The sequence below is a fragment of the Charadrius vociferus genome, unplaced genomic scaffold (assembly GCF_000708025.1).
Source record: "Charadrius vociferus isolate BGI_N301 unplaced genomic scaffold, ASM70802v2 scaffold262, whole genome shotgun sequence".
Lineage (NCBI taxonomy): Eukaryota > Metazoa > Chordata > Aves > Charadriiformes > Charadriidae > Charadrius > Charadrius vociferus.
Genome location: NW_009647218.1, coordinates 3,243,559 through 3,268,986, shown reverse-complemented (window position 1 = coordinate 3,268,986; position 25,428 = coordinate 3,243,559). Strand labels below are relative to the sequence as shown.

The 25,428-nt window shown below is 39.0% G+C and overlaps 1 protein-coding gene across 5 annotated transcripts in view; it reads left to right on the top strand.

Annotated features, from left to right (window-relative positions):
- HDAC9 (histone deacetylase 9) overlaps positions 1 to 25,428 on the top strand; it is a 281,151-nt gene that overhangs the window by 84,943 nt on the left and 170,780 nt on the right. For 3 of the 5 annotated variants that reach the window (XM_009879563.1, XM_009879564.1, XM_009879562.1), the window contains 3 exons: positions 1,731 to 1,941; positions 2,349 to 2,566; positions 11,017 to 13,619. In XM_009879563.1, coding sequence (XP_009877865.1) covers positions 1,731 to 1,941; positions 2,349 to 2,566; positions 11,017 to 11,337 — 750 coding nt within the window. In that variant the 3' untranslated portion in view covers positions 11,338 to 13,619. Of the gene's footprint in view, positions 1 to 1,730; positions 1,942 to 2,348; positions 2,567 to 11,016; positions 13,620 to 25,428 lie in introns of those variants that run through there. The other 2 variants (XM_009879560.1, XM_009879561.1) reach the window with 1 other exon arrangement.

Below are 25,428 nucleotides of genomic sequence, written 5' to 3'. Positions count from 1 at the left end.
AGTGGAAGATTCGCCCCCTCCCAATAAACATAATACTTAAATTTACTCTCCAGTTTAAACCTAGAATTCTCCAGATTTATGTGCCACCTCATTCGGGACTTAAAAAGCACCAGTACCTGAAAAGCCATAACAGTGTCTTTGAACATAGATTGAAAAATTGTCAAAAAGATTGAAAAAATGAAATACTGTAGGCAGCGCAAAGTTGTAGGAATAGGAAGCAAAGGGCAGGAGGGAAGCTTTGGCAGGCAGGTGAGACACAAAGTAACTGGCAGGAGATGGGGCAGAAAAGGACTGGCCAGGCAATAAGACATGAGCAGCTGACCAGAAATGGAGCAGAGGAATGTTCTCACAAATAATATATTGCTGCAAACCAACATTTTAATATCAGATATAGAACTTTGCAGTTAAAATTATGTAAGCTTTAAATTGGTTCTGTAGAAGCCTTTCATGAGATATTTATAAGCAAATTACTGTTTTTAAGGGACGGAAAAAGTGGACTGATCATGAAAAGTGGTTCTTACTTTTCCAGATGATTTCATAAAAAAATTCTTAGCTATTTCACAAAAAAATATAACTAGCTTCAAAGTAATTTTATAACATTAAAATGGAAATGAAAATATCTTTAATTTTCTCACTGAAATCATATGAGCTTTTGATGTGGCCAGCTAGCACCAAATATTACTTTTGGCATTACAAAAACCAAAGGGGTTGATTTATGCAAGTAATATTTATTTCTGTTACCAGAATAAGCAGTTGCAAATTGAATGTAAAGTTTACTTTGGTGTTTGTTTTTCAGAGAAGGGTGATAGCAGAGTGTGAAGTAACCATACACCCCAAAAATATTAGTGAAAACCTTGGTTTGCCTCGTTAGAATCTACAGAATTTAGATTATCAGAGTTACTGCTTTTACCATGACATACCATAAGTGGTTATCTGCAAGCCTCACCATGCTTATTTCTGTTAGGTTATTATTCTTGCTGTAAAAATTGTTATTCTGCTTTAACTGCTCTTTTAAGAAATAATATTTTTTTAAACTAGACAGAGCACAAAGAAATATAAAGTACATTTGCAATTTTGAAGGGCCAAAGCTTCCAAAAGCTTTAAATCAACTGTGCAGTTTATAAGGACACTTTAAAATGCCACACACATACAGCAGCTCTTGATGGTTCTGTAGATGAGAGTTTAACTATACAAATTTACTTTGCAAAGGTGTAAAACTTTCATTTGTGCTGTCCTTCAGGGAGTCAGGGAGTGCTCCAGGAAAAGTAATAGCTTCCCACTACTACAGGTAATTGCTTTGTTTTGCTGATTGGCTTGTTGTCTGACGGAAAGTTATGTGAAAAACCAAGCCTTGCCAATTCCAAACTCAATGGAAACTATTTCCCCTGATCCCCTGTTTTCCTGTGCAGGAGGCTGTGGGAAGGTCTTTAGGAATTTTAAGGATAGGTCCTGTCTTTTCTTTTAATAATGTTCTAACTACTAGTTCCTTATGCTTTGGCTTTTGTTACTGATTTTTTTCAAGTGGCTTCGTTACTCAATTTCTCACAGTGTTACATTTAACTGGCATGTTCTTCCTCCCTTTTCATCTCACAGTCAGAGTGTAAGATAGGGATGTTAACCTTTTCTTCTGTATATATTCATAAAGTGTGACATAAGACCATCTAATCAAGCAGAGACATAAATGGCCAGGTCTATGAAAATCAGTTACCAGTGCTGTTGTTCTTTGACAGGCTTCATCGTCATTCAAAGAAAAGCAGAAGGGGGACACCCAGTCGCTCAGACAAGGAGTGGCCTTGGCTGGACAGTACGGGGGGAACATTCCTCCATCCTCAACTCATCCACACGTTGCTTTGGAGGGAAAGCCAAATAGCAGCCACCAAGCTCTCTTGCAGCATCTGTTACTGAAAGAACAAATGAGACAGCAAAAACTTCTCGTGACTGGTAATGATCAAGGCTTCAACGGAACAATAATTTGTTTTTAATGAAATTCGTATTCACATTACACTAAATGTGATAATACAGATACTATACATCCTGACCATTGGGCGAAGTGGAAGGGTGGGAGAAAAAAGGACGGCACCTTTGTTTTTCCCCTTTAGTGGTTCTGCTCCAGTCTGTTAGCCTAAAAGAATTCAATGATTACAGAAAAGAGAAAATGATTACTTCATCACATTCTTTTGCAGCTGCTGAACTTCCAGCGTGGTGAGGCACGTGGTACACGTCCCGCTGTATCAGTGCTGATGCTGAGTTCTGCAATATACACTCTCTTCTTGCTGAAAGCTTTCTCTCCTATTAGAACTATTAGTTTGTTGTTCATCACACAGAAGTGAAATGTCCCTGTTTTGCAGGAGCAGTTCCTCTTCATCCACAGTCTCCTTTAGCAGCAAAGGAGAGAGTCTCACCTGGCATAAGAGCTGCCCACAAACTGCCTCGTCACAGGCCACTGAATCGAACCCAGTCAGCTCCTCTTCCTCAGAGCACTTTGGCCCAGCTGGTCATCCAGCAGCAGCATCAACAATTTTTGGAGAAGCAGAAACAGTACCAGCAGCAGATCCACATGAATAAGGTGAGTGGCCAAAGTAAGGAATTTCCAATAAACGTAAAGGTTGAAAACTAATAAGGAGATTTAAGTATTGGTGCCATGTGGTCATGGATGGTAGACAGGTTCTTGCATGAGTATCTTGTTTATGCATAGTTGGTGTACACATTTGTATAGATCTTCATTTTCATCTTTCTGAAATATGCTACAAAGGTAATTTGTGGTTCTTGACATCAGTAAGAATACAATTCAACAAAATAGGGTTCAAAGCATCTTATGGGTTTAAATTACAGGTGGTTTCCTGTTGAATGGTAAATGATGCCTTAAAGATTACTGGATTTCTGTCGGACCTTTTAGTGTGCACTTCTGAGCTTCGGCAGTCATTCCATTCAGCTGCTTTTAAATTGTATTCTAAGCTTTCTCATTGTGGACTAGTATTTGGAGTAAATATATAACCACTTGAACTCAATTAGCTGATTAAATTGATCTTTTTTGTGTAAGAAACATATTGAACATCTGGATAAATTTTTAATCAGCTTTTATCAAACCAACTTTTTCTCTGTAAGTCAATTAGTAAAATGAAAGTTTGTTATCTATATGGTGATATAAAATTACCATATAAGGAGTAAGAGAAGAATGTGCAATTGCAGAGTTGAATTGTGCCCCTCTTTGCCTGCAGAGTAATGCCTTATTCTGAGGCAGGGGAAAAGAGAAAAGGGGCCATCCATTAATAAACAAAGAGCAGCAGAATCTAGATAGATTTATCAAGAGCTGATGCTTCTGCAACAAATGTTCACTGCTCTAAAATTAAGATATGCAAGTAATTAAATGCTTTTATCTGGAGAACTTTTTTCTGCTGTTACTACCTAGCTTTCCAAAAGTTGTTTGCTGGAGCTCTTCTAGTAATTCAAAGATATTGATCATGCGTCTATCTTCTTTTGTTTGAGGGTTACTTAATAACTATACGTAAGAGGCAATGGCAAAGAAGAAAAGATGAAAAGTAGGTATTCAGCCCTTGTACCATTGAGAAAAGAAAAAAAATACACCTTACTGGGTGAACTTCCCAGGGGGTACTGATTCTTTGGAATCTACTAAGAATTCCCAACAAAATTAGAAACAAACCTAGAGTTTAAGTACATAGTTTGTACAGTGGTTTGGTTATTAAATCTTGTCTTAATTAGGAAAAATGAAGACCAGAAAACTTCAAAGTTCAGAGCTGATCCTTGCATGTTAACCCCTCTCAGCTTGGGTGTTTTGATTACTCAACTAGGACTCCAGTTGGCTTTTCTTTGAGTATGCATTCCATATGTTTAATCAAGTTGGCATATGTATATCTCGTAGCCTCAGGTTTTGAAAATATTTCACCTGCCCTCAATTGTCTGAAGAGAAAAGAATTTTTACCGGTAAAGTACTGAGTCTTTGTGCTGTTTGTGGGTATTCACTACAAACCGATCAGTTCACGCATTCCTCACAAAGCAAGGAAGCCCACTAACATGTTTTTGTTAGATAATACACTCATTGACATAAATTCTACCATAGCATTTGGGGATATGTGCTGTGGCGTATAGGTAGATTTGTCCTGAATGTGAAAATTAAACTTGAGTCACATAAACATATTCCTGGTCACATAGGACTAGGAATACATTGCATCTCGCAAGAACTAGGCTGGTTAAGGATGTAAAAAGACTGCAGTGGGTTTGGGATAATGCTTGTTTCAGTAACTTCTTTTTTTTTCTGAGTTAAAATGCAGTGAAAATATATGTTAAGGAGAATGATTCCCTCTCATACTTGAAATATGCTTTCATTCTTGCATGGTTATTTGCGATAAAGACATGAAATAATTCCTTCTTTTAAAACCTAATGAACCTAGCTTTTATTCTCTATGGTATAGGCTATACACATATGCAGATAGTAGAAATTTAAGTTTATCTTAGGGATTTTTGCTGCCTTGAACCTCCATAACCTACTTCCTTTGCCCCAGTAGCTTCTCAGTCTCCTTTATCCCTACTGCCAGGGCAGCTAGCATTCATCGGGAACACAGTAACTCACCAGAGCAGCAAACACCTATGGAGGAATAGGACTGTGCTGCAGCCGCAGAAGCAGTGGGTTATCCGAGGATGCAGGTGATTTATCAGACTTTACAGTTTGCAGCATCTAGGTGCTTCTTCAGTACCATTCTCAGAAGCACAATTGTGATGAATAGTACTTAAAAATGTCAGTGCTCTAATCAGGTGTCTGTCCTCTGCAAATATACAGAAAGCCAGGGGGCTTTCTTACATACTTGAAAGAAGAAACCTGATTTTTAAGAACTGGAATTTAAGGGTAGCCCATAGACAAGAGAGTGAGAAAAGATCAAATCAGGGAGTGACTTTTAAGTACTGAATTTAAAACTATATTCTTTAACCCTTTAACACCTGTGCCTACAAAAGGTTTTTGAACTCTGCTACCATGGTGGAATATACTTTGTTTATTTTTAAAACTTGCCTCTATTTGCAGTTGAAGTTATTTGCACGGCTTTACAATCAAACTCAAACTCAGCAAAGCAGAGTTATTTGAACCTTAAAATAGTAGATATTCTATACCATGTAGCAAAGCAACCCAACATCTCATTTCTTAGGACAAATTTGGGCCTGGGACAAGTGAGTACGTGCACTTGTTATTTTCCATTGTTCTGTCTCTTCTGTTCATAGACTGTATAATGAAATCTGCACAGAGGTATAATTCCCTCCTTTTCAGTCAGGAAAAATGTAGTGGGTTGTTTTTTTTTTTTTAAATAAGGAATACTTAGACATTCTCTTAAAAGTTTTGGTGAGACCAGAACCATTTTAAACCGACAAGACTATGAAATGATAGTTGATCAAGAACTTAGAACAAGTTAATACCTTCTTTATCTTTTCCATTTCTCTTTCCTTATTTCCTGATGTTTAGGACTTCAAGTACTTAAGGCTTTAATATATTTCAACTGAACACAGTATTTGAATGTTTGCCCTGAACTAAGATGATATGGCATGTGTCAGTACTCCCTGAAAAATGTTTTTAGTGAGATCTTTTTGGTGGACATATGGGTGGATCTTGCTGTAACAACAAAAAGAGGAAGAGAGCAACCCACCCCATTGATCTTGTATTTATCTTGTATTAAAAAGCCATTTCTTTTCCTTGGGAAAAGAATATACTTCAGCAGCAAGCCAGTGCTGCTGGGAGGGTGATAACAAGCAAAATCTAACATAGGTTAGAGGTAAAGAATTCCCCTGGATCATTTCCATTCTGAAAAGAAACAAATCATTGCCAAGAGGTGTGCCTTTGTCCTTAATAACAAAGAGAAGATTCCCTGTGTATTATTTCTGGTCAGCTGTCAGATGCCAGGCTTTTGATGTGGGAAAGGGTATACATCTCCACTGAAGTCTGACACTTACACCTGCGGTATCTATCACACTGACTTTCTGAAAACATTCTGCAAATGTTGACATCCCATCCAAAAGTAGGTAGAAACTCTCGTCCCAACTTACTGGGGAAAACATAATAACGAATGTGCAGTAACATGAACTCCGCTTGTCTTAGGGAAGATCAGCTTTGCTGTTGTCAGCTTCAATATACTTCTGTCCGAATGACAGCTTATTTCCTCATAAGGACCTTTGATCACCATTGCAGATCGTCATTCTGCTCAATAAAGGGAGTCCAAAGGCTGAAACCCCCAGATGAAATTATTGCAGTCAGGTACCAAAAGACCACTACTAAAATAAAAACCTTAAAATCTTGATATTATTCGTGTATCTCTGTATCTAGAAAGCTTTGACCCTGCCGTTTGGAGGAGAAGGGTGATTTTGATGTAATTAATGTAAGTGCAAAGCTCCCAGCAGAAGTCAGCGTTCAAGAAAATCTCAGAAATCATAACATTAAGAGTACGTGAACAAAGCCCTTTGTCTTTAAAGGTTATTTTTGTCACGTATGATGAATAAAGGCTTGCCTCTACTGAAGCTAAACTAGCACTGTCTTCGCTGGGACCAAGCTCTTATTTGATCAATGGGGGAACCCTACATGTGTTCTTAAAATAACGTATTCGTAGCATTTTGACAATTTGTTTTCAATGGTAAAACCCTCCCCTATTGGAATAGTAAAATAGTAAAACCCTATTGGAATAGTAAAGGTTAAAATAATGGGGCAGTTGGTAGTGTGCACTAAAGTATGGGAGCAGAATGGATAATGCTAAAGCTTAGATAAAGACTACCTGAATTTCAGTTTTCATTCCAGGTTTTTAATTGGTTTAAAGCATCTTCGTATAGGGAACCAGTGACTGGGCAAGACTGTGAGGTAAAAAATCCATGATGAAAAATAGGAAGTGCAAATTCATTAGTGCTTTGGATGGTGATCATAATTGACTGATACCCGTTAATAAAAAAATAAGTTTCTGTTGATTTATTGATGGAAAAATAGGAAGATTATTTGTTGTCAACAGGAATATTGAAAAGATAACGTTAACCCCAGATTAATCAATTCACTTCTCTGAATGATATTTAATGAAATATGGAAGACTGGATCAGGTTCAGCTGGAGTAAATTAATTTAGTTTCATTAAATATATTAAAACTGAGTTTGTGGCTTTCCAGCTTACACATCTGACCAGCATCTTTGGAAGGTGAGAGGCAGCACATTTCTTCTTTCAAATATTGCTTATCACAGGGGATTATTTGGACCAAACTGTAGCAACAGTTGACTGTGTTTGGGACTCAAAAATGCCCAAAGCATTGTCTCCTTTATTGAGAACTAATGTTTAAGCCATAATGCAGAAGAATGATTTTGAAAGATACATACATCCCTTAGAAATGTACTACATAAGTAACACAGACAACAGTAAGCAAGTGCCAAGTTGTTTCAGTACAGCTCACAGCATACATAGCTGGTCAAAGTAATCTCATAGCCATAGGAGAGAAGGAGAAAAAGTGTGTTCCGTAAGTGTATACATGACTTCTTAGAAACGACTGCCATGTATGTAAAACGAGCAGTTAATTAAGGAAAGAAATGTATGGGGTGGCTGCTGCGGGATTTTGTGCTTTGTCTCTTTGTAAAGACATTTTATTTAAAATATTGTCTTTTACAAAAGCTTATCATTACAAAGGAGAAACAAAGGCAGGGGCTGCGAGTGAAGGACCTATAAAATGGTCTGTGGCAATGTCCACGTTATTCCCGTTTTCTGCACAAGCAAGCAGGTTAGATTGTGTTTGATGTCTTTTTGGTTGCACTATGGCAGTAACACAATGGAGTTGATGTCTGTAAATGCTTCCTGTCCTGCTGCCACTATTTACTTTGGCTCATGCATATCCCTTACAGTTTAATTTCCTGAAAATAAAAGGAAAAAAAAATATAGGTTGCATTAGCATGAAACCATTTTCTTTGAGCGACTTCTTTAGTTGGAATAGCAGTAACAGTAAATTGTACTAGTTAAAGATGACCAATCTGTACAACTCTTATTAGTGAAATAAACCATGGTTCTACTATTTTTAAATGTCTTATTAAAACTCAGATTAAGCAATCACTTTTTCAAAATAAAAAAAAAAAAAGCATTCAAATGAAGAAAAAGTCCTGATGTACCTACAGATAAATTCAGAAAAAAATGATAAGTGGGGATTTAAAGTGAAAGGTTTAAACATTAAGTGTAAGCTGAAGTATCGAGCTGCACAGGGAAAGGGCTTGAGCAGTGTTTCATTCCGAACTCATTTTCTGCTATGTAATCTAGCTTTAGGTAGATAAGATAGAAATATTGGCTCTAAACTGATATCTTTGCATGTCTCCAGATATGTAATTTTCCATGGTAGTACCAGGTGATATAATATAAAATAAGATGTTTCTGACTTAGGAGAATTGGACAGTCTCCTGGTAATGCTACTAATGTAATTACTGGAATAAGATGGGGCCAAGCTGCCTTTAACAAATATGAAAGTGTGGTGGTGATACAGGGAAAGCAGTCAGCTGTGGCTTTGCAGACTGAGCAGCAGCAGTGGTTTTCAGGTTTTGGGTGTTCCCCCGCCACCCCATGCCATCCACTCATTTTTATCGTGCTCCATCGTACGAGAGGACATGATTATAGTGCCTCATAGCCCCTTGCCTGAGGCTTAGTTAGAGTCACAGTGTAAAGGATGTTTTTAATAAGGTTTTGCAGTAAAGATGATAACACGAATGCACTTTGTAAAATATACTGTGTAAATATATAAAGACTTTGATTTCACAGAGTTTTAGAAAAATTAATTCGTTTAGCTCCTCCTGTCACGAAAGTCTGGAGCAGATTGCCTGCTGACTCCCATGGTGTGGGAGCAGGCCCCGAAAAAGGAACACTGCAAATTGAAATGCAAACAAATACCACTGTAGTCCCCACAGTCCCCTTACGTGTGCTTGCATCACTCCACTGATTACATGCAAAAAGTGTTTGAAGGTGTTCCACATATAGATTAAATACTGCAGGCCATCACGTGTTGCCTCAGAAAGCTCAGCAGCATATCTGTGCCACACAGCAGCATGAAGAAGAAAGAGCCTGACATAAAAGTGAAAGAGCATAAAAGAAAGGAGAGCAGTAACGAGCTAAATATGTCTTAACTTTGCTGTGGACATGCAATCATTTTCTCTTGGTTTCCCCTCCAGAATAACCCACCTGATGTCAAGTAACTGGCACATGGAATGGTTTACAGATGGATCAGCATCAGTGACTCTCATAGCTGTACATGATTATCTGTCACGCAGATGTTTCAGCTTGTATTTGCTTGCTAGCAGCCAGCCAAGCAGCCAGACCTGCCTTTCGTTTCTTGCTTGAGGAGGGGAGAGGGCTCATCCACAGATGTTTAACGAAGCACCGGAGAGGAGTGTACCCAAACTGAATATACATAGTTAGCTGCAGTGCCTTCTCGGTCAGCGTCATCCCCTGAGAAACAACTGGAAAAGATTTATGGGTTTGATCTCAGAAATTTTCCAGATGCTGCTTAATAAAAGGAGACACTGTGCGTTAGTTGCAGTAGTAAGGATTCCCCGGCTTAGCGCATGCCACCTGCAGCACGCCTGATACACGTGTTGTGATTTGCCAGTTCAGTAATGAAAAGGGATATTTCGCTTGCTTCCTTTTGGTAAGCCATTAAACTCCCATTATGCCCCAAAAATTAAGGTTTGCTGTGACCAAAGCCTGTAAACTTCCACTGTGGAAGTCGTTTCCCCACTCATGTGGGGCTTATGCATCAGAGCATCAACTGGAACTGCACAAACAAATCTTTCAACTCTTCTTGTTGACTTTGTGGGAGTTCCTGAATCCAGCTGTAGCTTCTTGATCATGGTTTACATGACAACCCTGCCCTTCACTAGGGTGGCATTTTTCGCTATGCATTAGCAAGGAGAATGAAACTAGACCGTCCACGGTTTGTGACAAAATAGCTATGCTGAAGCCATCCAGTTACTCAGCATATAGCATATAGCTAAAACTCAGTTTGAAAGAATTGATAGATGGGGGGGAGGCAGATGCAAAGAGGGAAGTATGTATGGTAAAAGGTGGGATTTTTCCAGCATATTTGACATTGGTGATACGAATCAGTATTTGCTTGAAATCAAGTGGATGAGTTGAATAAATGATAATTATTCCCTTGACCCTGCAGATGCTTACTCACACGTCTGATTTGTGTCTCTGAACAAAGCAGGGTTTTTTTTTTCAGTTTTGGCTTTTTGGATTACATTTGGACTATGTTGGAATACATTTGCTGCATTTTAAATAGTAAAACGCGCACTATACTTGATTGCAGTGCACCTTGGCAAAGCTTTAAAATAGCAGTTAATGGTGTAATAGCAGTATTGTCTGGGTAGCTGTGTTATATCATCACTGCTGGAACAGGGATACCTGTAACACGCGCAACAAAAGCTTTCGTCTTTCCAGTCACGGGCAGACATGCTTGTAGTCTCTTTGTGCCACAGGAGAGGTGACTGACACCAGCTCTTTGTCACCACTTCTTTGTTGACTTTTAGTGCCTTTGTGCTTTACAGAAGCTTGTGTGAATATTCCCTCATTTGCTTATAACAAAATATTAACCAGGTTACTAATTTTATTATATTTTAGCGTTCCTTTATAATTTTGTGTTGTGGAAAATGAACGGTAATATAGTTAAATAAGTTTCTTCTTTTATGTTTGAAGAGTTTGAAGGGAGACTAATTTCTTTTGATTACCAGCCGTAACAGTGCAACAGATGTGTAGTGTTTTCAGTATTCTGCCTTGTTTTTAGTTTAGTATTACTATGTAGCACTCTCTACATACAGGGTATTTTCTACAGCAGGGTAACAAGTGACTTTTTGCTTAGGGACTTTGGTTCTTTTTTCTCTGTACATTAATGTTTCCGCGATGTGTAGCTACCTGGGCTTGCTGCGGAAGCTTTAATTGTGCCGGTGCAAATCTAGTACTTCTCGGTGTTTGGCATCGGTGAAAGGAGTCGGTAACTGTTCCCCTCTTTCTCTTTCCAGATGCTCTCTAAGTCCATTGAGCAGCTCAAGCAGCCTGGCAGTCACCTGGAGGAAGCTGAAGAAGAGCTTCATGGAGATCACTCGATGCAGGAGGAGCGAGCTCCCGCCGGCGGTGCCAGCGTTAGGGCTGAGAGCAGCAGTGCTGGTGTGGATGACAGAATAGGACAGCAGGTGGGGGCTGTGAAAGTCAAAGAGGAGCCACCGGACAGTGATGAGGATGTTCAAACCCAGCAAATGGAATCTGGGGAGCAAGCTGCTTTTATGCAACAGGTAATAGGCAAAGATTTAGCTCCAGGATTTGTAATTAAGGTTATTATCTGAACATCACGTGCATTTTCTAGGCTTTGATAAGCAACTGTATTTTGATTTACTGATCTAGCAAATCCTGATTTACTGTTTAAAGAATCTAACAAAGGCAGAAGTGTTGTATGCACACTTGAAAACATAGCGGAGCTCATCCATATGGCCACTAATTGAGAAAATACCTGTTGCAGTCAATTAGTCTACATAAATCTTTGCGTAATAGCTGATAGACTTTGTATTAGCCCAGGATTACATTACATTGCTTAGTTCTAGTGAAAGAGAGCTCGTATCACGTAGCTTGTTGAGATCAGCAATTGCTGGAATTAGTTTCCAGACCTGATTGATGAAACATTCTTCTTCTCTGATTTTGAATCCTCTGACTTTTGCTTTCAGCTGTCTGTATATACTGTATCATACTGTAGTCTTGAACACTGTTAACGTTAGGGTATTTTTTCCCCAGTAGACAGGTACTGACTGCTGTATCGGTGGTCCCAGGCTGGTGTATAAAGTATAATTTAGAGAAGAATACAGGGTGGATGTAAAGAGGCAAGGCAAGGCACTGTTTAAAGTTTGCATTGGTTTCTTTTTTGCACTGCTTAGTTAATTTTTCATTCTGTCTTATTTCATGATACTGTCCCACAGAGAAATCCTTCAGCGAAGCAGATGCAAGTACAGGTGAGAAGCAAAATGCAGCATTAGGTTCCAATCAGTTATTAGGCTATTGCAGGAAAAGCCCAGAACGGTTATCATTATCATCTGATATCCAATCCCTTGTTTATTTTTCTCAAATAAAGACTAATCATACAGTATCGCGTAACCTTTACTGCTAGGTCTCACGGACAAACCCTAAAACGACGCCTGTGCATGAAATGCCAGCTTGGCAAAAGGGAAGCGCAGATTGTCGGCACGCGTTCCACCGAAGCTGAAAAGCGCAGTGTTGCGCGTGCAGCCGGAGCGCTGGCGTCCCTTCCCGTTGCCGGGAGCTCAGGCAGAGCAAGGCTGGACGCAGTGGAAGGCCCTGTTTATTTAAGTCAATGCTTTTGTCAGGTCCCCGCTGTTCTCCTGCGGAAAAGTGATTTTGGGAGGGGGGACAGGAAATGCCTTATGGAAACAGGAAGCCCAAGTGATTCATGTGCTGAGGAATGCGGGGTGGGGGGGGGAACGGGGCAGCGCTCCCTCTGTTTTTAAAGGCACTCTATGAATTGATTTATTGTCAAAGAAAATAACAAAGCGAGTAGGGAAATTGTTAAGGAAGCTTTCCAGTGAAACATTTCCTTCATATTCCCTTTTGATATGTTTACCTTGTTTTATAGGTTTACTTTTGTTAAGCTAGTTAAAGATTCATTGTATTAAGATCCCCTTTAATATGGATAATCCCAAACTGACCTGGAATCCTTGTCAGGTTTTTTTTCTATTAAAAATATTTATATTTCTAAAGCTGAGGTATTTTAAGGTGCAGTATCCTGTTTCAAAAGAGATAGCTGTTTTGCCAAATGTAGAAATTGTTCTAAAATATGTTATTAGCATGTGTTGTTTACATTATGCTCTAATACTATTAAATCTCGTATAAAATGTTGCAACTTCTAAAGATACATTATCCTTTTTCCTAGAAGGTCTCCAAACAAATGACTAAATAGTTGCTATAAAATGAAAGGCCTCCTCAACCATAAAGATCATCTTAGATAGGAAAGATTTATTAACTCAGAAAATACAGGCGATTTTTATGTGCACTTCATATTTGGACAGAAATTTTTCTCCACTTTGGATGAAAATAGTCACATTCACATTCAAAAAGTGAAGCATATAAAAATGAAATTATATGTTTTTCCCATTCTGTATAATGTAAATTTTCTTTGAAACTTAACTTCAGCCTCATCAAAAAGGGATAGTGCATCTTTTAAAATACATTTTATTTGGGGAGAAACTTGCAAATGAGAATACTTTTGTACAATATCACTTCAAAGACATGTATTCACAAAGGACAAAAGATATTTTTATAATGTCATTCAGGTGAGAAACCCCAATACATTAGTGGACTTTAATTTCAGAATCTTTCAAATTTGGATAAAATTAAAATAGAGAAACTACCTGGAACCAGTGAAAAGGAAAACTGGGTTTAAACAACCACATTTCTAATTGATAATTGTCTCTTACATTTTAAATCTACTGTATTTATTATAATTTACACCCTTAGAGGTGGTCTCTTGTTTTGTGTTGTAAATATATTCTGTTTGTATGTTCCCTTTTTTTGCCTTCTGATATAAGTCTCTTCCTTTCTCAAATAAAGTTTTTTTTTAAAAGATCCCCTTTCAGATATCTGACTTTGTGTAAAGTTGATAACTTAGTTGTGCTTTTGCTTTGTATAACCAAATATGTTCGCTACACATTGTTGAAACAATTCAGGCTTTCAGGAGCAAGGTTTTTATTACATGATTCTTACAATGATTACACAAAGTCTTTTTTTGTTCTCTTTGTTTTATCCTACATCAGCCATTATAAGTTTTAGTGAATGTGGAAATAGTATTGATGCATGCTTATTTTCCCATCATGGCATCTGTCTTGAACATGTGATCATATATTGTACCATATAGTAAAGGTGAACCCCAGTTTCTTGGCTCCTAATTGTCCAAAATTCAGATAAACTGAAGTAATTTCCCTGACATTTCTAAAATCTGCCTAGAAGCCAAAAGGCATTGATTTGAAACTGAGCTTATACTGACCTCTTGGATATTTTCTAAGACCTTTGCAAAACTAGAATCCACCTGTAAATATGCTGGGGAGGAGGGAATCCACAAACTTCGCAGACTTTAGAGCAAATGTGTAAGACAGTGAAATCCTACTTTAGAAACACCTCATCTTCCATGAAGATGTTAAATACTTTACTGGTTTGTGATATTTCCTGAACCTTGCTTCACATCTACAGAGAGAAATAGTTTGTACTGCAAAGCTACCTCTGTTGCTTAAGTACATGAATTAGTACTACCAAAAGAGTTCAGATAATTGTTGCATTCTGGCTCCTCTAACTGTTTATTTAAATTGCAAAGGCTCTTAACAGCTTTGATTCTGGTATAATTTTAACTAAAATAAAAGGCTTTCAGCAACATAAGTATGTAAGAATAAATAATTCCATAAATCAAATTTAATTGGTTTCATTAATATAACAGCAAACTAATGTTTCATCTGTCATACACAAAGAAATATTAGAGAAAAATTCAAGTTTTAGGTTAGGAAACGTAACTAGCATTAACAGTACAACATTATACTGCTTGCCCTGTTGATTATTGTGTATTTAGAATTTTGTGCCTGGAAGTAAATCATGCTTTCAACAGGGATTTTACTGAGATGCCTTTTGTTTAAATACTCAGGTCAGAATTAGAAGAGCAGCCATAAATGTTTTCAGTTTACAGCATTCCTATTTTGGAGGCTACACCTAGATTTTTTTCTAAATTATTTATTTACCATGCATCAAAGTACCTATAATGAAGAAAGCAATCATAATTCAAAATAATTCATAATTCCTTTTCCAGGAATGATGTGCATCTCTTTTTCTTTTTTTTTCTTTTTTTTTTTGAACAACAGATGTTTATTCTGTCGTGTTTTCCAAAAAAAATAAAGCCAGTATAGCTGCCAATTTAGAAGTAATTAACACTAAATGAGGGAAAATGCTTCAGAATATTTCTGTACTCAAGACAGACACATATTACTGCAATGTAGATACTATAACATTAGCCTTTTTTTTTTTTTTTTTTCTCCATCTTCTGGCATTAACAAAATAGGATTAAAAGCTGAATGCCTCAGCAAAGCAGGAGCACTCCAGGCACCACCACCACTCATCCTTTATATTCAGCAATTCATTCGTGCACTATCTTCATTCCATCTTCATTATCATCAGGATCACTAAGACTTACTCCATGTTACTTAAGCCAACAATACCCTGTTTTTATCTTCACTGGCATTCTGAGGTAAAAATATATAAACATTAGTCCCAGGCACCAATCTAAAAATGTTTACTTATTTCTCCCCCTTATGAACACTTCACAATTTGCAGCCAAAATTACCTAAGCCAAGTTAATTTCCTTATTGTATTCTGTCCCACTAGCAGCATGTCCTACTTATCCACTTAAGAGATGTTTGTTTGCTTTTCATTTATTTGTTTAGTTTCTGATTTCCTTATGCAGTTCCCATCATCTGGGTGGTAGCGGGGCTTCTGTACCTCATTTCTCAGTGGAGGAATACAAGTTTAGAACATCATATACCGAATTACTGTTCAGGCAAACAGAAGAAGAGCATCCTGGATAAAATTATCCTCTATCTTGCTCTAGCACAATCCCAGTGATTTTTGTGGAATTTTACCACGCTATTAGGTAGATGCTGTGCTTTGAATTAGGTAGACTTTGTGCTTTGCATTTGGTTGTTTTGGGGTTTTTTTACCTCTTTTAACTGACCCTAATTTGGAATTAGCTTTAAAGGTAAAAAATTACAATTGGCTCAAACTGCATAGGCCTTGGAAAGGCTGGGTTTCTCGGCCATGTTCACACACACAAACAGAACTGGAAAGGGACATCTTTCAGGCATGTGCTGGTTTCTGGTCCCCATTTGCTGAGCTAAACTGTTACGCTCCTTTTGCATCTGACCCCGTAACTCATCCAGCCCATACGGGATAACTCCCCCGGCTAACTGTGGGTACGCACAGCTATTGGAGACCCCAAAGGGTTTTCATCAGCAGCTGAGAGTTAAAAGGGTGCTAGCTTAGTAACTTGAAATCATTCTTCAGCAATGCCTGTCTCTCTGTGATGGCTACACAGGGGCCTTAGTTGCTAGAGTTGTTTTGACAGACCAGATACTTACTTTTAAGTGATTCAGTGCTTTAATTAGCTGATCAAACGAGATGTTTTGAATCTGGCTGTGGAGCCTTTGTGGCATTTGTTGTATTTCACATTTCCATAGTTGTCTTGAAGTGACTGTATTGACTTTTAACAGCCCATAGCCCTGAAATATAAGGGAGGTTGGTTGGAGGATACACTTAAAAGTACTCCTCTGCACACTTGGTCCTTCCATGTTACAATATTTTTGGCCTTGAGAAGTGCTGTGAAGAGCAAGAGAAATGGAAATGTAAATTTTGAACAATGTTAGACTTCCAAATAAACCTTCCACTGCCTCAATGGAGGTTGTACCCGCAGTCTTATATCTACTAGCTCAACTCACCTTTTATTTCGTAGGCTGCCTTAGTTGTCTCCTTTAACTGTGCAGCCAGTAAGAGAGGCACCAACCTTATACCTTTCTGCCCTTCCTCAAGTCTGTGAGTGCACAGTCCCAGTACAACCCCTACATAACACAAGCTGGCACTGTGATTTCTGAGCCATAGACTGTCTGGATGGAGTGAGAGGGCAGAACGTTGTGTGTAGTTAGATTTGTTTTGTGAAATTCTTTCATTAATCTACATGAGGGGAAGCCCCGTCTGAATACGTAGCCAGCTTTCTGTCATCTTCACTCTTAAGGTCCTGTCCATCTGTATCAAGTGTTTAACCCTAGCCTTTAAAAACGTAGTTTTTAATCAAACGCTGCAGGAAGAATAATTCTTTTTTTATGTACCACTTCTATGTGAAAGTGCATAATAATGAGAATATTTACAAGTAATTTTTCTTTCCCAGCTGGATTTGAAAAGGATCCATTTTTTCAGAAATTTTCAAATCTACTTTTTTAATAATCACCAAGGAGATTATTATTTTTGTTTGTCTCTCCTCTTGCAAACTTTCAGTTACAGAAGGACTTTAATAAGACTTACTTTATCACAAAATTAAATCAGGAACTGAATTGTCTGACCAACCATATGGTATTACAGAATTTCACTGGTACCTGCACAGAGTAATGTTGAGAGTGCTTGCATTTTTTTTGATCCAAAATTTGTTATGCTTCTTTTGCTCTTTCAGATACTTATGATACAGCACCTCTATACTTCTGTTACTGCTGCCTTTTGTTAGGGAAAGCAGCGTATGAGGAGACTGCTGGGGCAACCCTAGGCAAAATTGCTTAATAGGGGCTACCCAACTAGCATGAATCGAAAGTCTGTAAGTCCAGATCCCAGTAGTTATCACTTCCCATTTTGACAGTCAGATGATATTAGTTTCATACCATTGGGCAATTTATCATTTCCTGTATCAGACAGCATGGGGTTTTATTATTATTGTCATTGAAGAGGATTATGTGTTCTTGGAAAGCTGCTTCTTTAAACGCTTCATTTTTGGAAGGATCCTGTTTTGACCTCTGAATGTCTCTCTCTCTGTCAGACACGCGTACGTGAGCACACACACAAGTTTTCATTTTCTTCCCTTAAAATATGAGAGTGAATAAATGCGCTCCTCAGTATACTGCTGGCTAAATCTTCATAAAGCTCTGTTGTTTAATGTCCTGCAAGAGCAGCTCAGCCTGAATGCCTTTGAGACATAGGTGCTCTAATGCAGAAAGCAGTGCATAATCTGTCTCCTCTCATGTTCTGGCCTGTGACCTTTGGATCCCCAGGAGACCAAGGAGGTCTTTCTGTTCATACTGCCTGTATTTCCTCAGCAAAGGGTCTTGTGAAAATTACAGCTATGAGATTGCAGCAACACGGTGATGGCAAGGGCTTAAGAAGGCTTTGCTCAGGTTCCCTGCAAAGCAGCGACTGAAGCGTGGAGGATTCAGCCTCCAACCCTTTCCTTAAGTCTTTTGCTTTTGCTCCCATCAAGAAGGGCACGGTGATAGTTTTTAGGTGGCAGCTTGCATATTTTTAAAGCAGGTCTCTATTATCAAACAGACCCGAAAGGAGCACGGGGCAGAAGTTGGGCAATGCCCTCCCCCTGTGTGCAGAGGGATAGCTACCGAGACCAGCTGCTCCTAAGGCTTGCTCTCCTAGATGTTACTCTACTGAAAATATAAGTTGAAGAGTTTCTACACATCAGAGAGCATGGCTCCGTCACTCAGCTACCTGACTGCACACAGAGACAGGTGGTGATCAGGTTTCCCTCATTTGTCACCCATTTTGGTCCATTTTGACACCTTGCTTTAGGGCATCAAAGGCTCCCAAGCCCAACAGCACATCCCTTGACATCTTCCTTTTTTTCTAGAACTTTCTGGTTCTCACCGTTTACCTACCTTTGTACATGTCTTTTGTCGTAGTTTCCCATTAGTGTCCACGTAGATTTCAGTTTTCTGAAGCTACTGCAGAGAGCTTCAAAGCTTCTCTGTTTGTTGGTTTTTCTGACAGAAAAAATAAAAATGGCAGCACTGAATACAGGTGCCATCACCACAGGCTCGGTCCAGGGACACCTCACTTGAATAACTCTCGTTTGGCGATTTCTGCAGCTATTTAGGCCTTGCTAAGGATGCTAATGATTTCAGTTAAAATACAGGCAGCATTATACCCTTTGAGGGAGCTTTTTTCATAAGAATCTCCATCCCTTCTCAGGCAGGCTCTGAGAACACAAACACAGGCAGCAGAGGACCAGCAAGAAAAAAAGGGACAGGAGCCAGATTCGTTCCCGCAGCAAGAGATTGTGAATGAGCATGGGGGCCATGACTTACCTGTGTTGATGGATAATGAACTAACCAAGTAGGCTGCTCATTCTCCAAAGTCTTCTCCGAGATTTCCATTGATTGCTTTCAAGTTAGGTACTATTATATGTCACTATTATAGTAGCATGAACCTTCCTGTAAAAGAAGTAATCCTTTCTTTCACCTCTCTGGCCCTTTCCCTTCAGCTTTTAATGAAGAAAAAAAAAAAAAAAGATTCAAATCATATAAAATCACTTTCAAGTTCTGAAGTTCTGCTTTCGTGCAAGACTGTAATTTGGTAAGAAGCTGCATCAGTGATGAGCTGACCTGGGGGAGTTTTGCAGTTGGCTCGCTGGAGCCCACGCTCATTCCCAGCTCCATCTGGGTCCAGCTCTGTGAGCGACCCAGTAGCTACACTCTCAAGCCTTGGATGGTTTCATTGGCAAGCGGTTCCTGCAGCCGTTGACCACCAAGATGCTTTCAGGCTGGGAAATCGGTTGGCATAAAGCACATTCAGTCAGAGAAGAGGCAGTGGGCTCAGTCTGGTGGGATGCCATACCTGCAGGAGCACAGCATTTGTGAAGCTACTGTCATAAAGGGGAGCTGCAGGCAGTCACCACAGAGACACAGCTTCATAACGCAGTTTCCTTCACAGGTTTGGTTTTTAGTGCCCAATCCTAGAGGCCATGACTAAGTGGATCATTTAGGCCTGAAAGCATACTGAGAACTTACCTGGTCAGTGATAGAAGTCAGTGTTTGTTTCTCTTTCTTACTCTCACGGCCACCTGCACATTTAGTGTGATTGCAAAAGGCTGAACATTAACTTATAGACAGGCACTCAAAGTGGGTTAGGTACATTAGAGAAGAAAAAATTTTGGAAGCTCTTTGCATCTGCTTACCAAGATCACCCAACTGTGTCTACCTGCTCTCCAGCATGATTACTTCAGCCCATGATTAAGGAAATCACAAGACAGGATACTTAATGTTTGAGGCATAGCAAGTTATTATTCATGTAGTGCTGGTATTTCCATTTTTTCTTTTTTTAATAAGGATACTAAATATTAAAAAGGAAAGAAAAACAAAAGACTTTTCAGGTGTGGGGTTTAGAAGTGGAGGAGGATTTGGCAAGTCAGAAAGGAAGGACATAATCCCACTGAGGTTAGTGTCATTCAGGCTGGGGGCCTGTAAATGCAACAGTAACTTACGTCAAGAAGGACCAATATATACCTCTTTTGCTCTTCTGTGTTACAAAGTTCACCCATTGAACTAAGAGGTTGGGCCTAGCAAAACCAGGAGAATCAAGCCCTGCAGCTGAAGACACAGCCGAGGTACTCTATGCAAACTACAAAGCTGGAAAATGCTGTCTCACAACTTGACTTCTAACGAAGAACAGACCCACTCCTCACCTATTGCCTTCTCCACAGATCACTGTTATAGTGCTGTAGCATCAGCAATGAACAACTACCAGTCACGGCTGCTGCCGTACTTGATCCCTGTGTTGCGCAGCTTCTGAGAAGTGCTGTGCTGGAGGAGGTCCTCAGGGCTTATAGCAGGTCTTTGGGACAAGGAATAGGAACCAGGACAGGAAAAACAAAACTGTCCAAGTCCTTTCATATGAGTAATTCACCAAGGGCATCACCGAGGGCAAAACTGAATTACTTTCTTTAACATTGGCAGGAACCACTGGACTGAATTTCCCGTGCTTTCATGGGCCTAAGCACACAATAGCATTCCAAGAGCAAAGAAATGCTACCAAGTTCGCTCTATAGGCTAAATCTCTGTGCCATGGAAGCAGCTGTGGTGGTTCACAGGGATGGAGGCTTCTCACAGCATATAGCTTGTGTCCCTGAAATGGGTAATGCTGGAGAAGCACCAAAAGGTGAAAGGCAGAATTGCTTTCCAAGAACACATTTTGTAAAATCAGAACAATTATGCCCAAAGCTACTACAGTGTTTCTCCCCTTCAGTGAGTAACTCCTCGTCAGAAGCTTCCCCAGCCCCTTCTCCCACCCATAGCCACCCTGTGGGTGTCCCTTGGTGTACCACCCCCTCTGCCAAGCTCGCCAAATTTGCCCCATTTCTGATAATCTGAAGGCATAAGAGATCCTCTTGGGAAGGGCCACAAGCCTTTAGTTACTGCTGCTTCACACACGTACTTGACCACCCCATGGTGGGGTTGGCTCCTGGAAGGGAGGGGGCAATGGTTGGAGGCCGAAGCCAGCCAGGGAGCAGGGGGAGCAGACGGGGAGGCATCCTCCTCACTCCGGCACTGCTGCGGGACATAATGGTGAGGCAGGTGAAGCAGCAGCATTAAAACGTCTTACAGGACACCTTGTAGTTAGGCTTGAGAGCCCTCCTTGGCTCCATCCCCTCATTCATTACTCCAGGCAGGGGCTCCAGATTTCTACCAGCTGCAAAGAACTTCCTCTATTGTCTTTGTTCTCAGAAGACAAGATGGTAACGAGGGATTTAGTGCTTTGCCTTTTAACTGATCATTTTAACCTATTTTATAGAAAGTTCAGGCTAAATAATTTAAGTTGAAATGCACTGATACTTTCAGGGAATAGAAGAGTTCAGGCAGTTAAAGAAATGTTGTTAAAAAAAAAAAAGAGCTCTGCCAGTTACCACCAACGTGAGTCATTGGTTTTCACTTTCCTATCATTGTTGTCTCCTTTAATTGTTTTAGATTCACTGTTAAACACAAGTTTTCCTCATCCAATAATGGAGACCACTTAGTAAAGAAAGTATTCAAAGGAGTAGAAGAAAAAAGTTCCAATTCCTAATTCTCCATTCTGACTACATCTTGAATCTCACTTCAATAGCTTGAGAAATACTGTAACTGCTAAACAATGAGCCAAGAGTATCAATGTTCTATCATCTTTGTTACACTAAAGATAAATTGACATTTCTTTTTCCGACTGGAAGCTTGTACTTTGATTTCGTTGAATTATTATCAATCATTAAACTTAATACCATAGTTTAGTGCTTGAGTCAAGGAGATAGATAAAGTGAAGATGGAATATCTAAAATGCTTATGAAATTATCCAGTATGTATTTCACCAGAAAATGGTGAGATACATTTTTAACTTACTTGCATGGACATGTTTTCATGTGCTGAGATAGCTTTCCCTGAATTCTTAATTCCATTCATGTTAAGAGCATTTTGCAGTCTTCAGAATTTATCATTTAAAGGAAATGTTCCTGTATGTCATCTCCAAAAAATCTCAAGGACTGGACATTTAAATCAGTGACCTCACTGATTTATAGCTCTTTCCAAAAACTCACTTGCAGCCTTTTCCCTATTGTGCAAAAACATAACGAAACAGAAATACCGGTGATTTAATTTGGCATCATCAACCACCGAAAGATGAGTCGGAAATAGATTAGCAAGTGTTCTAGTTGATCTTAATAGTGCAGTGACAAGTAAATTCAAGGATGACAGATGATCCCTCTGACTAGCAACTCTTCTGACTGTATTATGGCTGGATAAACATGCTGTCTTTTCTAACAATTGGCCATGAAAGCAAAGAAATTTGAGTTCATATTGCTGTGGAAAACAGAACTGAAACAAAAATTCCTTTTTAATACATGTTTGGAGGGCCTGACTAATGCAAAAGACTGGCAGAAATACGTTAGGATCTCAGTTTGTAAGACACCCAAGATGTTTCTCTTAAAATCCTTCCAGTAATGTTATTTTTTTTTCTTCTGAATCGGAGCATCAGCACTACCCTCCACTGTAAACCCCGTAATGCTTCCTGAATCTTCACATGCTCAAGGCATTTTGAGCTGCACCTTTAAAAACAAATAAATAAGGAATGAACTTGTTTGGCATTTCAGGCCACTGACCAAAGCCAGGGAGCCTGGTGAGTGAGCTACTATATTCCCTTTAGCTTTATTTTTGTGGGCATCACGCATTTTTAAAATGGTTATACATTTCCCTGAACCAACGTAATATAAAAGATTTACTGTTACAGTTTGTGTGTGGCCAGGCAACGGCATATGGAAAACATGTTTCCTGCTATTTAATTTAATTACTCTAATCACGTGCCAGCCCCGGGCATGTCATTCTGGACCTCTGAGGCTCTTTGTCTGTCAAAGAGATGGACAATATCTTGGCTTTGTTTAGTTGCTCTGCAGGCTGCAGATAAAACCACTGAAATACTGACTGTTTGTTTAACCAAAACTTTGCATTTTAACCATTTGGCTTTGATTTTTTGTTTTACAAGAAAAGATGACATTTTGGCCTTGGTGAGCTGAAAAGGAAATATTAGGGATATGAAGAAGAACTGTCACTTTCGGGGCTTAATAGGTGAAAAAGAATACTCTAGCCTTCTGGTCAGAAATCAGCTTTGTTAGCAGAAACTTAAGACATACATCGCTGTTATTTTAGAGTTGCCTGTTAGCAAGGGCAGCTGGAAAAGTCCGGTTTATAACTGCTCCATTCTAATATGGTTAGCTCTTCATTCAGCGGTTTCAGTAAATTTTAGTTTCTTTAATTTTGGTAGATTAAACTGTAATGGGTGAAACTAATTACGATTCCATAACAAATAATTGTACCAATAATGTTGCATCCGGGTATAAATTAGCTTTTATGTTAACACCCTACAGTTATTTTTCTGTAAGAAATATCTGCAAATTACGGCTTTAAGTCTTTTGACGAAAATTTAAAAGCAGATGGGCAGATTACAGTACTTCATTCATATTATAAACCCCAAATCTACAGAGAAATTAATCACACACTTAGCTTTAAGTGTGTGCTTAACACCACCACTTCCTTCACTTGTAAGGAAGTGCTCAAGTCCATGTTTTCCTGCATCCAGAAGTGATATTAAAGAGCACTTCAGACTATATGAGGATATAATTTCTAACAATCATGTTGTCAGAAGAGGAAAGAATAAGAACCAGCTTTTAATCAAATTAGTTCCGTCTTATAAAGAATTACTACAGACAGACTTGTCTATCCTTACATTTCTGGAAACTGAATGAACTTCAGTTACTGTAAGTTTCAACAGTAAATTAATCTATCTCTTTATATGGTAAGCGTGCCAGTGTCCTGCCACCGCAGTTTGCAAGCTACATGGTAAGGAAGAGGGCAGGCAGAAGGTCTATGAATATGCTTTCAAGAGGTCTGCACCATCAGAGGGAAACATTGGATGGGATGGGATGCAAAAAAGGAAAGTGTCCCTCTGAGAAGAGTTTACTTATTTCTGTTATTTCAGTGTATGGTTCTCCAACTGCCTTTACTTCCCCTCCTGTTTCTAGCTGAATCAATAAGATACAAAGAGATAAAAAATATTTCCTCTGAGTTGCACAGTACAGTGATGCAAGAATGAAAAATGTTGTTCCTATATGCTGAATTAGAGCTCCTGTCCCACTTAGCTTTGAGCTAACCACTAGATGACACTACTTCCCACTTACTTAACAGGTGTGGGTATATGCTCCCATCTTTCTATATACCAGTTCATATAGTTACATGCTTCTTGACTAAAGAACTTCAAAAAGAACATAGTACAGGCGTTGCCTTCACCACCATACATTTTGATGAATTTTGTATTTTGTGTATATACACACAGCTATTTAGGTGCATGCACGAAGGCGTACACCAGTGTTACAAGCAGTACACATGTCTTTGCATGATTTATAGAAAACATGTATTATAACTCATTATGTGAGTCTTTAGGGTATTGTAACTTAGCAAGTGTTGATGACAGCTCTACTTAAAAGAAACCAGAGGAACTCCAAGAAAAACTTCACAGGCTGGAGTTTGTGGAGAACGTTCCCCTTGTCTCCTACCTCCCCCCATGCCCTCCAAAAAAAGGGATACTACATTGGCTTCTACAGTGTGATTCTGGAAAGACTGGGCATAGGGGAAAATATCACGCTGAGGAGTCAGGCAAGAGCAGGCTGCACTATTCAAGTCCAAAAATGACAAACGGTGAGGAGGAGAAAGACACAGAAGGGCTCTCATGCATATCCATAAGGCGGCTGCTACTGCTGTGGTTTTTAAATTAGGAACAATGAACTTTCCAGAAGGATGTGTGGAAAGAATCCCACATTTCTAAAAGCCTGATTTTCAGAAATTCAGAAGCTCCAGATTACTTGAAAAACAGCACCTCCAAGTTATATTTATGCTATTAAATTGCACGCACAAGGTCATGAGGATATGAAAGTGGAGTAATAGCACCTTCTGATACACTTTTCTTTTTGCCTATGTCAACAAGCATCTTGCTTTGTTAAGATTCGTCTTAATGATTTATAACACATTTGCTCTATATGAGCTATAACTGTAATGCACATGTTGTGTGATATACTGCATTTAAAGAGTCTTTAAAATGGCCATACTAAAACATATCTTTAAAATCTGCCTGTAATCTAGTAGCCTGACAATATAGTACCCCTAGTCAAAGCAAAATTAAGAATTACTTTTTGGTTTAGTAATCTAAATTTAAAATATTAAAAATCTTCTTCATTTTGCATCTGTTTTAATCCTGATCCCCCACAACTATGGCAATATGAGTTGGGTAAAACCTAATCCTCTATCACATAAGTAGCTCTGTACTCCTGTTGAAGGGAAGCTGCA